The sequence below is a fragment of the Podarcis vaucheri genome, assembly GCF_965113315.1.
Source record: "Podarcis vaucheri genome assembly, chromosome: 12".
Lineage (NCBI taxonomy): Eukaryota > Metazoa > Chordata > Lepidosauria > Squamata > Lacertidae > Podarcis > Podarcis vaucheri.
Window position 1 is genome coordinate 62,029,028 of NC_138750.1, and position 12,690 is coordinate 62,041,717.

General features: G+C 53.6%; 1 protein-coding gene across 1 annotated transcript in view; it reads left to right on the forward strand.

Annotated features, from left to right (window-relative positions):
* Positions 1-12,690, forward strand: part of PTPN23 (protein tyrosine phosphatase non-receptor type 23) — a 61,450-nt gene that overhangs the window by 45,785 nt on the left and 2,975 nt on the right. Inside the window, exons 20-24 of the mRNA XM_082192142.1 lie at positions 1,233-3,504; positions 6,558-6,742; positions 8,605-8,709; positions 9,850-9,988; positions 11,396-11,509. Of these exons, the coding sequence (XP_082048268.1) occupies positions 1,233-3,504; positions 6,558-6,742; positions 8,605-8,709; positions 9,850-9,988; positions 11,396-11,509 (2,815 nt within the window). The remainder of the gene's footprint in view (positions 1-1,232; positions 3,505-6,557; positions 6,743-8,604; positions 8,710-9,849; positions 9,989-11,395; positions 11,510-12,690) is intronic.

Consider the following 12,690-nt stretch of genomic DNA (forward strand, 5'->3'; position numbering starts at 1 on the left):
CCCGCCCTTCCCAGTTCAAAAACCGGGCTCAGGGTGGCTAACAAATTTAAAACACTTTAAATTACTTAATTATAAAAGCAGCATAAAATACAGTATAAAAACATGAATAACAATAAAAATCAAAAGTCAAACAGATAATCCCCAGGGCTAGCTGGCTGAATTGGTCCTACTTGGGCCAGTGAGGAGGCCAGGGGAGAATTAGCTTTGGGATCCCAGAGCAGGTAATCTTCATGAAAAGTGGAGATGGAGGGAAGAGAAGGGAAATAAAAGATCAGGCTGAATTCAAATTAAAGGCCAGGCAGAATAGCTCTGTTTTACAGGTCCGCCGGAAGAAGGTTACCGTATTTTTTGCACCATAACACTCACTTTTTTCCTCCTAGAAAGTAAGGGGAAATGTCTGTGCGTGTTATGGAGCGAATGCCTACGGATGACAGGGGGATCTGCTGCAGTCGTGAGCAGAGCATCCATGGCTACAGCTTGCACCAAAAAAATCACGCACCCACTGTTGCCTGGGGCCACAATGGTGCAAAAACATGGTTACAAAGCATGAATCCACATGGATCCTCAGAATTTTTGCATTGGGCCACCCCAAACTCACCGTCAGATCACATGTCTGTGGCCACAGCATGAACCACAAAAATCATACATCCACCGTTTCGTTTAGAATAATTTTTTTCTTGTTTTCCTCCTCTCAAAACTATGTGTGTGTTATGGTCGGGTGCGTGTTATAGAGCGAAAAATACGGTAAATCCTGAAGGGCCCTAGTCTCGCGGGACAGAGCATTTCACCATGTCGGAGCCATCACTGAGAAGGCCCTGGCCCTGGTAGAGGATAGTCTGACTTCCTTAGGGCCTGGGACCTCTAAACTATGATTATTCATGGACCTTAAGGTCCTCTGCGGGGCAGACCAGGAGAGGCGGTCCCGTAAATATGAGGGCCCTAAGCCACAAAGGACTTTAAAGGTCAAGACCAGCACCTTGAACCTGACCCGATACTCCACCGGGAGCCAGTGCAACTGGAAAAGCACTGGCTGAATATGCTCCCATGACAGGGACCCTGTGAGGAGCCTCAACATGGCATTCCTCACCCACTGGAGTTTGTGGGACAGTTTTGAGGGCAGCCTTGTGTAGAGCGAATTACAGTAGTCCCTGTTCAGGGACCCTCTGGGGGCAAGGGGGTGCTGGGAGTGGGTGCCCATCTCACACGGCTTCTCTGTGGCCTTGTCTTGGCAGGGAACTGAAGAAGAGACCTCCTGCCAGGCCCACCACCCCCAAGCCAGCGCTCCAGAAGAAGACCTCTGACCTCGAGCTGCCCGACCCCCTGCCCCTCGGCTCCCTCTCCCTGGCCGACCTCCCGGAGGAGCTCCGCAGCCTGCCCCCTGAAGTCCTGGGGGCTCACCTGGCGCAGCTGCCGCCGGACGCCTTGGCCGCCCTGGGTCTGGACCCCGCCTTCCCCCACGCCGGCCTGCGAGCGGCCCCTGGCCAGGAAGCCTTCTCTGCCCCCCAGCCGGGCCAGGCCAGGCTTCCCTTCGGCCCGGCGGGGCGAGGTGCCCCCCATAGGCACTACCCGCCGCCCAGAGTCCCAGCCGGCTCCGCCCAAGCCCCTTACCCGCCGGCCTCCCACCAGATGCCGCCTTCTGCCCCCCAGGCAGCCCCACCACCGATGAGCTCTGCCCCCTCCTCAGGCGCCTACCCACCCAGCGCCAGTGTCATGCGGGGCCCAGCCGTGCAGCCCGCCTACGCTCTGCCCCCGCAGCACACCTCCCCGCAGCACCTCCCCATGCCCGTCTCCGCTCCCCCAGGGGGCCTGGTTTACGGCATGGGGCAGCTGGCCCCCAACAGCGGGGCCTTCCCGGCCAGCCACTCCACCCCTCTGGCAGTTAGGCCTCCCGCGCCCTCCCCACACCAGTACGGCGCCGGCAGCTTTCCGCTGGGGGTCCGGCCAGCCACCACCACCGTCGACAGCATCCAGGGCCCCATCTCGAGCTGCACGGCCCCCAGGGGCATGGCCGGGCCGCTCCCCCAATGGGCAGGGCCTCCTCCCGCTGCCCAGGGTGGCTTCGCAGGACCTCAAGGGACCCCCAACGCTCACTTCCCCTACCCGCAGCCTTTCATGCAGCAGGTCCTGCCGCCTTACTCCTCTGCTCAACCTCCGCAGGCCTTCTCCCCCCACGGACCCCTCCAGCCCCCGATGGACCGGCAGGCCCGCCCCCAGCCCCTCGGCCCGCCCCCTCAGCAGTACACACCCCAGTTCCTGGCCCAGGGCCAAATGCCCCAGCAGCAGCCGCCGCCCTTCCAGCATCCCTTTCCGGCTCAGGTCTGCGCTCCGCAAGCCGCCCTCGGACAGGGCCACCCTGTCCAACTGGGAGCCCAACACTACCAGCTTGGGCCGGCCCACGACAAGCTGCCTCGGGGCCACGCCCTGCCTCCCCACTCCCTGACCTACCCCACGGCCGTGTCGCACGCCCCCAACATTTCCATGGGCATGATGGGGCCCGGGCAGCAACAGCAGCAGCAGATTCCCCTTCGCCCGTCGCTCGCTTCCATCCAGCCCTTGCCCGCTGGATCGCCGGCCCAGGTTGCCTTTGGCGCCGGCCCGACGCCCCTGGGCCCTGGGACCCCCCAGATCCCTCCAGGGGCCCCTATGCCCCTGGGAGGGCAGCCCCAGCCCGTCAGCCAGCCCCTCCCTCACCACGTCCCCCCCGCACCCAGCCCTGCCCTGGCACAGATGCCCGGCGCAGCCGTGGTGCCGGGCGCTGCTTTGCCCTCGCCGGCGCCCTCCCCGCAGCCTTCCCTGACCCTGCCGGCTCCCTCTCTCCTGCCCCCCTCGGGGCCTCTCCCGCAGCTGCCCCCCTCCTCTCTGGCGCCCGGCGGGGCCGCCCCACTGGCGCAGGGCCCCTCCGATGCCTCCCGCTTCCCCCGACAGAATTCGTCTACCGACGACCTCCTGTCCTCCAGCCCCGAGAGCCAGCACGGGGGCGCCAAGGCCTCGGTGGGGCAGCCCCTCCTGCAGCCCACCAAGGCCGACGCCAAGGACGGGCTGAAGCCGAAAGCCGTGCAGCTGATCGAGAAGGACCCCTACGAGAAGCCTGAGCACATCCGGCGGCTCCTGTCGGAGCTGGAGCGCTTCCAGGACGTGGTGGGCGGCCTGGAGAAGCCGGCCCCTTCCTCGGGGAGCGCCAGCGAGCTGGACGGCATCTGGAAGGAGCTGCAGGACGCCCAGGAGAAAGACGCCCGCCAGCTGTCCATCGCCATCGCCCGCTGCTACTCCATGAAGAACCGCCACCAGGACATCATGCCCTACGACAAGAACCGCATTGTCCTGCAGTCGGGCAAGGACGACTACATCAACGCCAGCCGTGTCGAAGACCTCTCCTCCTACTGCCCCGCCATCATTGCCACCCAGGCCCCCCTGGTGGGCACCGCCTCCGACTTCTGGCTCATGATTTACGAGCAGAAGGTGTCCGTCGTCGTCATGCTGGTTTCTGAGCAGGAGATTGAGAAAGTAAGGAGCAAGGATTTGTCACAAGTCGAGTGTACTTTGATAATAATAATACTAATAATAGAATTAGCCAAATTGACAGACAAAATAAGATAAAAAGCCAAGGTTCAAGGACAGAAATCTGGCTGGAATAATCTTGTGAAGTGAAAGGATAAGAAAGAGGGATTTATATCTAGATGTTAGGATAGAGATAATAAGAAAAACAGGAAGACACAATGAGAGATAAAGGAGGTGCCATGGGATTGGTGGAAGCCAATGTTTTATTGTTGTTTTTAGTGTTTATATTATTAACTTCCAGTAGTAGATAGGTAGCCGTGTTGGTCTGCCATAGTCAAAATAAAAAAAATTTCTTCCAGTAGCACCTTAAAGACCAACTAAGTTAGTTCTTGGTATGAGCTTTCGTGTGCATGCAGGTATCTGAAGAAGTGTGCATGCACACGAAAGCTCATACCAAGAACTAACTTAGTTGGTCTTTAAGGTGCTACTGGAAGAAATTTTTTTTATTATTAACTTGTAAGATATGGATTTGTTGTTGTTTAGTTGTTGCTTTTTTAGTTTTTCGAATGTTGGTTTTTGTGTGTTGTGTGTTGTTATTTTTCGATATTTTTCATGTGTGGGAAATACTAATAAATTTTATTTAATAATAAAAAGTAGTAGTAGTAGTAATAATAATAATAATAATAATTTTTTATTATTTATACCCTGCCCATCTGGCTGGGCCTCCCCAGCTACTCTGGGCAGCCTCCAACAAAGCACTAAAATACAGTGGTCTGTTAAATATTAAAAGCTTCCCTAAACAGGGCTGCCTTCAGATGTCTTCTAAAAGTCTGGTAGTTGTTCTTCTCTTTGACATCTGGTGGGAGGGAGTTCCACAGGGTGGGTGCCACTACCGAGAAGGCCCTCTGCCTGGTTCCCTGTAACTTGGCTTCTCGCAGGGAGGGAACCGCCAGAAGGCCCTCGGTGCTGGACCTCAGTGTCCGGGCAGAACGATGGGGGTGGAGACGCTGCTTCAGATATCCTGGATCGAGGCCATTTAGGGCTTGAAAGGCCAGCACCAACACTTTGAATTGTGCTCGGAAACGTACTGGGAGCCAGTGTAGGTCTTTCTCTGGTTTAAACAGACTTTCTCATGTATTGGGGCAACTCAAGTGGTCTTGCCTGAGACAGGTCTGTCTGCTTCATTGGGGTCATGTTGAGGGTGATTCCCCCCCCCCAATAGATTGCACTCAGATATCCACAGATGTTCCCTGCACTTTTATGGTTTTTTCCGCCCAGCCCTGAGGACTAGCGACTTGCTGTTAGTTTGTTTTTTTAAAGCAACCTGAGAGTCTCCGGCTTCTGACCCTGTGATTGCAGCTGGGGGGGGGGGAGGAGGAGAGAGGAAGACACTCAAATGCTTTATCCTCCTCTAATGTAATGTGTATTGCATATGGAGCGCAAGAAAAAAGTGACTTGCATTCCTAAGGAGGCATATGCTAGAATTTGCCAACCAGCTTAGGCTTCATCATCAAAGCCTTATGGACATAAACTGTTAAATCCCTAAATAGAATGCCACAGGTGTTTGCATCGTGCTAAGCCATAGTTTAAAGGTAAAGGGACCCCTGACCGTTAGGTCCAGTCGTGGACGACTCTGGGGTTGCAGCACTCATCTCGCTTTACTGGCCGAGGGAGCCGGCGTACAGCTTCCGGGTCATGTGGCCAGTATGACGAAGCCACTTCTGGTGAACCAGAGCAGCGCACGGAAACGCCGTTTACCTTCCCGCTGGAGCCGTACCTATTTATCTACTTGCACTGATGTGATTTCGAACTGCTAGGTTGGCAGGAGCAGGAACCGAGCAATGGGAGCTCACCCCGTCGCGGGGATTCGAACCGCCGACCTTCTGATCAGCAAGTTCTAGGCTCTGTGGTTTAACCCACAGCGCCACCCGCGTCCTAAGCCATAGTTTAGTATGATATAAATCAGGCATTTCCGAACTCAGCCCTCAGCTGTTTTGGGACTACAGTTCCCATCATCCCTGACCACTGGTCCTGTTAGCTAGGGATGATTGGAGTTGTAGCCCCAAAACATCTGGAGGGCCGAGTTTGGGGGTGCCTGATGTAAATTAACCACAGTTGGCCTTGAGGCACACACACAGCTGGAAGAATTTGAGACGTTTCGGCTTTTTGCTTAACTGTAGTTCATCGAATGTAAGTATGTTGTAGTTTTGGGTTGTGAGCCGCCTTGAGATCTGCAGGTGTAGGGGGGTATACGAATTTAATAAATGAAATAAATGTGGCTTCCCCATAACCTCAACAGCAGGATCCTAGAGTACGGCCGGTGGGGAGATTACCCCCAGTAAATGACCTTGGAACAGCTGCTATCCCAGTATCAAGTTCATTCAGGTTTTAATTGGATTTTGAATAGATGTACGGTGCATTTAATTTTTACCTTTTTGAATTGTGTTGTGTTATCTTCCTTAGCGGGGTCGGGCAAAACTGCTATTCTGAACTACAGTGGTGCCCCGCAAGACGAATGCCTTGCAAGATGGAAAACTTGCTAGACGAAAGAGTTTTCCGTTTTGGAGGTGCTTCGCAAAACGAATTTCCTATGGGCTTGCTTCACAAGACGACAATGTATTGCGAGTTCCTGCTGGTTTTTTCCCCTCCCCCCCCTTTTTCTAAGCCGCTTATCAGCTGATCCGATCAGCAGATAAGCCGCTAAAAGCCACTAATAGCGCTAATCCGCTAATCCTTCAATGGGCTTGCTTCGCAAGACAAGAAAACCGCTAGACGAAGGGAATCACAGAACGGATTCTTTTCGACTTGTGAGGCACCACTGTATGCTTTTCATAGAGGAGGGCAGGCTGACGAGTTCACGGAACCAAGAACCCAAAAGTTTGGGGAGCCGAAGTTGTTTTCTCTAACTGATGGCAGCTCCCCAGTATCTCCGACTTCCCCTGCTGCCTTCTAACCATTGGGGGGGGGGGCAAGACCAAAATGGTGGCACTGGAGGTCCTCTGCCATTGGCCCTCCTTTTCTCCTCCTGACATCCCCCCGTTTCTCTTTCTCTCCTGCAGCAAAAGGTTGTCCGCTACTTCCCCACGGAGCGGGGCCAGCCCATGGTCCACGGCCTCCTCACCCTGGTCCTCACCAGTGTAAAGGCCACCCCGACCCACGTGGAACGCATGATCACGCTGCAGTTCCGAGACCAGAGCTTGAAGCGCACCGTTATCCACCTCCAGTTCTCCTCCTGGCCGGAGCTGTATGTGAATTTTGTCCCATGCAAGGAGGGCGGTGGGGAGAGGCTGAGGATGAGGGGTGGGCCTGGCTGTGACTCGCTTGCCTGGCCCAGCCAGACCTGTGCTTCTCAAACTTGTGTCGCCAGCTGTTGATGGACTACAACTCCCATCATCCCTAGCTAGCAGGGCCAGGGATGATGGGAGTTGTAGTCCAGCAATGTCATGGACTGGTTGGGCACAGGGTGATGGTGGGAGGAACCAGCTGGGGAGGCTCAGAGCCTAGGGAGCGGTGGTGGGACGACCATGAGTGGTCCGTGTCGAAAGCTGAAGAGGTAACAGGGCGTAGTGAGCAGGGAGAGTCTGTGATAGAGAGAAGTCCGGAATTGGAGGCCGAAGCTGAAGCAGGAGGGTTGGAAGAGAGAGGCAGAAATGAGTCAGACTGGTGGAAAGTCACGGGTGTCTCCCACTTCTGCTGGGACAAGCTCCCCTTCCCTGCTTGTCTCCCAGGACTAGGGGAGGCATGAAGTGGGAGGAGCAAAGGCCAGGTGCACTGGCATAGTCTCAGATTGCTTGGGAACAGCCCTGGAGAGCAGGAGATTTCGGCAGCTATGCTGCGGTGGGGATTTTCTGTCTCCGCAACTACTTCATGGGGGCCAGACCTACCGGAGATGGTCTTGTCTTTTCTTTTTATTAGATAATACAAAGAAAAAAAGGAACAGAAAACCTGCAACAAACAGATGTAAATCAGAAATACACTGAAATATTTGACAGTACATAAGTACACCCCCCCCACCCATGACTCTCCACCACGTCTCGATTCCTGACCACTGGTCCTGTGAGCTAGGGATGATGGGAGTTGTAGTCCAACAACATCTGGGGACCCAAGGTTGAGAACCACTGCTTTATGAGTTATATTAAATATATTAAATATTAGGATTGCATTCCTAATATATCCATTGGAATTGGATATCTTATATCCAATTCCAAATATCTCCCTCTCGTATACTCTACAACTTTAATCTATGCATAGCAACACACTTTTTTTTAACAGTGTTTTTCCATGTATTCTTTGAAGCATTGCCATTCTAGTTTTAATTTTTGATTTGACCTGTAATCTTATGCCTGTTGTTTGTTTTGCCAACTGTATATATTCACTCATTTTACATATCCAATCATCCTTGGGATTGTTTCAGCTATCCATTTACTCATTAGCCCTGGTGCTCCTGTGCAGGTCCTGTTTTTGCTAGGTAAAGATAAAGGGACCCCTGACCATTAGGTCCAGTCGTGACCGACTCTGGGGTTGCGGTGCTCATCTTGCTTTACTGGCCGAGGGAGCCGGCGTACAGCTTCCGGGTCATGTGGCCAGCATGACTAAGCCACTTCTGGCAAACCAGAGCAGCGCACGGAAACGCCGTTTACCTTCCCGCCTGAGTGGTACCTATTTATCTACTTGCACTTTGACGTGCTTTCGAACTGCTAGGTTGGCAGGAGCAGGGACTGAGCAACAGGAGCTCACCCCGTTGTGGGGATTCAAACTGCCAACCTTTGAATCAAGTGATTGGGAAGCCCTAGGCTCTGTGGTTTAGACCACAGTGCCACCCACTTTCCTTGCGCCACCCGGGTCCCTTCTGTGCACCCATCCCTCCTGTGCAGGTCCTGTTTTTTGCTAATAAGGCGTTAACTCCAACTTGCAAGGCATGATTTACTGCTGGCTGGCTCATGCAAATGACAGCTGGGGACCCAAGTTTGAGAAAGACTGAACTAGAGGAACAGGGATCATCCGGGAGGGTAGCAGTGGAGCTGGCAAGCGGCAGCAAAATCCTGTTTGCAAAGATGCTTGCTTCATTTTTCTTTCTCTCTCTCTCCCTCCTTCCCCTTCCTTCAGTGGCCTCCCGGACAGCAAAGGGGACCTTCTTCGCTTCATTCAGGAGGTGCACAGCCATTACCTCCACCAGCGGCCGCTCCACACCCCCATCGTCGTCCATTGCAGGTCAGTAACAGCCAGACTTGGAAAGCAGACTCGGAGCCTCGCAGTGCGTCAGACCAATAACCCGTCGAGCCCAAAAATGGCAGCTATGGGGCCCCTCTGCCACGATGGCTTCATTGCAAGTGGCCGTGTATTTTTGCCTGTGCCCTGCCACCTGATAATTGTAGCTGGAGTGCCTGAAAAAGCAGTAAGGTAAAGGTAAAGGGGCCCCTGACCATTAGATCCAGTCGTGGACGACTCTGGGGTTGTGGCGCTCATCTCGCTTTATTGGCCGAGGGAGCTGGCGTACAGCTTCCGGGTCATGTGGCCAGCATGACGAAGCCGCTTCTGGCGAACCAGAGCAGCGCACGGAAACGCCGTTCACCTTCCCGCCGGAGTGGTACCTATTTATCTACTTGCACTTTGACGTGCTTTCGAACTGCTAGGTGGGCAGGAGCAGGAACTGAGCAACGGGAGCTCACCCCGTCGCGGGGATTCGAACCGCCAACCTTCTGATCGGCAAGTCCTAGGTTCTGTGGTTTAACCCATAGCGCCACCCACGTCCAGTACAGTGGTACCTCGGGTTAAGTACTTAATTCGTTCCGGAGGTGCGTTCTTAACCTGAAACTTTTCTTAACCTGAAGCACCACTTTAGCTAATGGGGCCTCCCGCTGCCGCCACGCCGCCAGAGCACGATTTCTGTTCTCATCCTGAAGCAAAGTTCTTAACCTGAAGCACTATTTCTGCGTTAGCAGAGTCTGTAACCTGAAGCGTATGTAACCTGAAGCGCCTGTAACCCGAGGTACCACTGTATCAAAAAGGAAATTGTAGGGTTGGAAAAGGTTTCAGAAAAGGGTGAGCAAAATGATCAAGTGAACAGAGGAACAATTGCAGCGATTCTCAACCTGTGGGTCCCCAGATGTTGTTGGACTACAACTCCCATCATCCCTGAGCTCTGGCCTTGCTAGCTAGGGGTGATGGGAGTTGTAGTTCAACAACATGGTTGAGAAAGGCTGTTCTAGAAGAAAGGCAAGAAAGAGGCAACACAGCAAGACGTTTGTAAAATTATGCCCTGCATGGAGAAAGCCCATCGTTTCTCCAACTTGGGTCTGTAGCTGTTGCTGGACTTGTTCCTCTTCTGTTCCTCTTCTGCATCCCCCACAGCTCTGGCGTGGGCCGCACCGGCGCCTTCTGCCTCTTGTACGCCGCCATGCAGGAAGTGGAGGCCGGCAACAGCATCCCGGACTTGCCCCAGCTGGTGAAGAAGATCCGCCAGCAGAGGAAGCACATGCTGCAGGAGAAGGTACGGGGCGTGGGGTGTGGGTGGAGCTGCCGTGGGTGACGCCCATGAGCCTTGGGTCGCCTAAAAGATCTTGGCTGGGTGCTAAGACCCTGGGGTGTGAGCCTTGTCCAGGTCGCATCAACATTTGAGGCCCAGTTGCTTGGTAAGACGAGAGGGAGCCTTTTCTGTGGCCGTTCCCATATTGGCAATTCCCTCCCAAGAGAGGTCTGACTGGCTCCCTCCTTGTGATCTTAAGACCTCCCTATTTAGACAGACCTTTAAAAAACAAGTGCAGATCATGTTGACAACTGGCCTGCAATTGGTCTCTCAATTGCTGGCTCTGAATGTGTTTTATTGTGCTGTGAAGGTAAAGGTTAGGGGACGCGGGTGGCGCTGTGGGTAAATCCTCAGCGCCTAGGGCTTGCCGATCGCATGGTCGGCGGTTCGAATCCCCACGGCAGGGTGAGCTCCCGTCTACGGTCCCAGCTCCTGCCCACCTAGCAGTTCGAAAGCACCCCTAAGTGCAAGTAGATAAATAGGTACCGCTTTAAAGCAGGAAGGTAAACGGCGTTCCGTGTGCTGCGCTGGTGCAGGATCGCCAGAGCAGTGATGTCACACTGGCCACGTGACCCAGAAGTGTCTGCGGATGGCGCCGGCTCCCGGCCTCTAGAGTGAGATGAGCGCACAACCCTAGAGTCTGTCAAGACTGGCCCGTACGGGCAGGGGTACCTTTACCTTTAAAGGTAAAGGTTAAGGGACCCCTGACCATTAGGTCCAGTCGCAGACGACTCTGGGGTTGTGGCGCTCATCTCGCTTTATTGGCTGAGGGAGCCGGCATACAGCTTCCGGGTCTTGTGGCCAGCATGACTAAGCCGCTTCTGGCAAACCAGAGCAGCGCACGGAAATGCCGTTTACCTTCCCGCCGGAGTGGTACCTATTTATCTACTTGCACGTTGATGTGCTTTCAAACTGCTAGGTTGGCAGCAGCAGGGACCGAGCAATGGGAGCTCACCCCGTCACAGGGATTCGAACTGCCGACCTTCTGATCGGCAAGTCCTAGGCTCTGTGGTTTAACCCACAGCACCACCCGCATCCCATAAGACCTCCCTATTTAGACAGACCTTCAAAAACAAGCGCAGACCATGCGGACAACTGGCCTGCAATTGATCTCTCAATTGCTGGCTCTGAATGTGTTTTATTGTGCTGTAAACCACTCTGTTTAACTGGGTGTTTTGCATTTTACAATGATGTTTCTCATGGAATCGGGGAACTGTAGCATGGGACCAGGGACCCAAAGGGTCATCCAGCCCAACCCCTTGCAATGAGGCTTTTCCCGAATGCCGTAAGCCGCCTTGAGAAAAAGGCGGGATCCAAATGTGTTTATGTGAAATGTCTGGCCCTCAATCCTGGCTGCTCCTCCTCTTCCAGCTCCACCTCAAGTTCTGCTACGAGTCTCTCCTGAAGCATGCCAAGCAAGTGCTGCAGAGACACGGGGTCACGGCGCCCTCCGCCAGCAAGCCTGCCAGCAGCGCTGCCCAGAAGGTAGGGTGCATCCGAGGGCAGGCGTGGGTGGAGAGTCCTTCCACTAGCACAGAAACAGGAGCGGGTTGGCGAAATGTCACAGGAGAGCGTTAAAAGAGGTTTCTGGCCATGTGCAGAGCGTCTTTTCTTTGCTCCTGTGCCCTCGCAGCTGTCTCTCCTGTATCTGGGATGACTCGGGCATAGTGCTCTCTCTCAGAAAAATCTCGCTTGGGCTTGGCTGGATTAATTCTGGCAAGGGGGTGCAGCAGCAGCAGCAGCCGTCCCCGCCGTTTTGAAAGCCCACGTTTGGTCAATGGTTAGAAATTTTAAATAGTAGGAGAGGCTGTCTTATCAAATGCATCCCATGACACAAGAAATCCCATCTTTTTTTGGAAGACAGACTGGAAATAATAATAATAATGATAATAATAATAGTAGTAGTAGTAGCAGTAGTAGCAATAGTAATAATTTATTATTTGTACCCCGCCCATCTGGCTGGGTTTCCCCAGCCACTCTGGGCAGCTTCCAACAAAGATTAAGAATACATTAAAATGACACACATTAACTTCCCTGAACAGGGCTGCCTTCAGGTGTCTTCTAAATGTCAGGTAGTTGTTTTTCTCTTTGACATCTGTTGAGAGGGCGGGTGCCACCACCGAGAAGGCCCTCTGCCTGGTTCCTTGTAACTTGGCTTCTCGCAATGAGGGAACCGCCAGAAGGCCCTCAGCGCTGGACCTCAGTGTCCGGGCTGAACGATGGGGGTGGAGATGCTCCTTCAGGTATACAGGACCAAGGCCGTTTAGGGCTTTAAAGGTCAGCACCAACACTTTGCATTGTGCTCAGAAACGTCCTGGGAGCCAATGTAGGTCTTTCAAGACCGGTGTTATGTGGTCTCGGCAGCTGCTCTCAGTCACCAGTCATTGCATTCACTTTTGTTACTTTATATTTTGTGCGTTTTTAATGTATGGTGTGAATGCAACTTGTGTGAAGACTACATGCCCAGAAGTAGCGCATAAAGGCAAACCCGCAAAGGCTGAGAGCTTAAAAGCACTTTTCTGCAGTGAGAATACCCTTCGCAGAGCTTCCAGGCTCTGGAGTCCTCCTTTCAAGCTCCTCCAGAGCTCAGTAAGCAAGGCTGTCCCTCTCTCCCCATTTATTTCCTCCCCAATAAAGCATTTGGCCAATTGATATACAATGCCTTT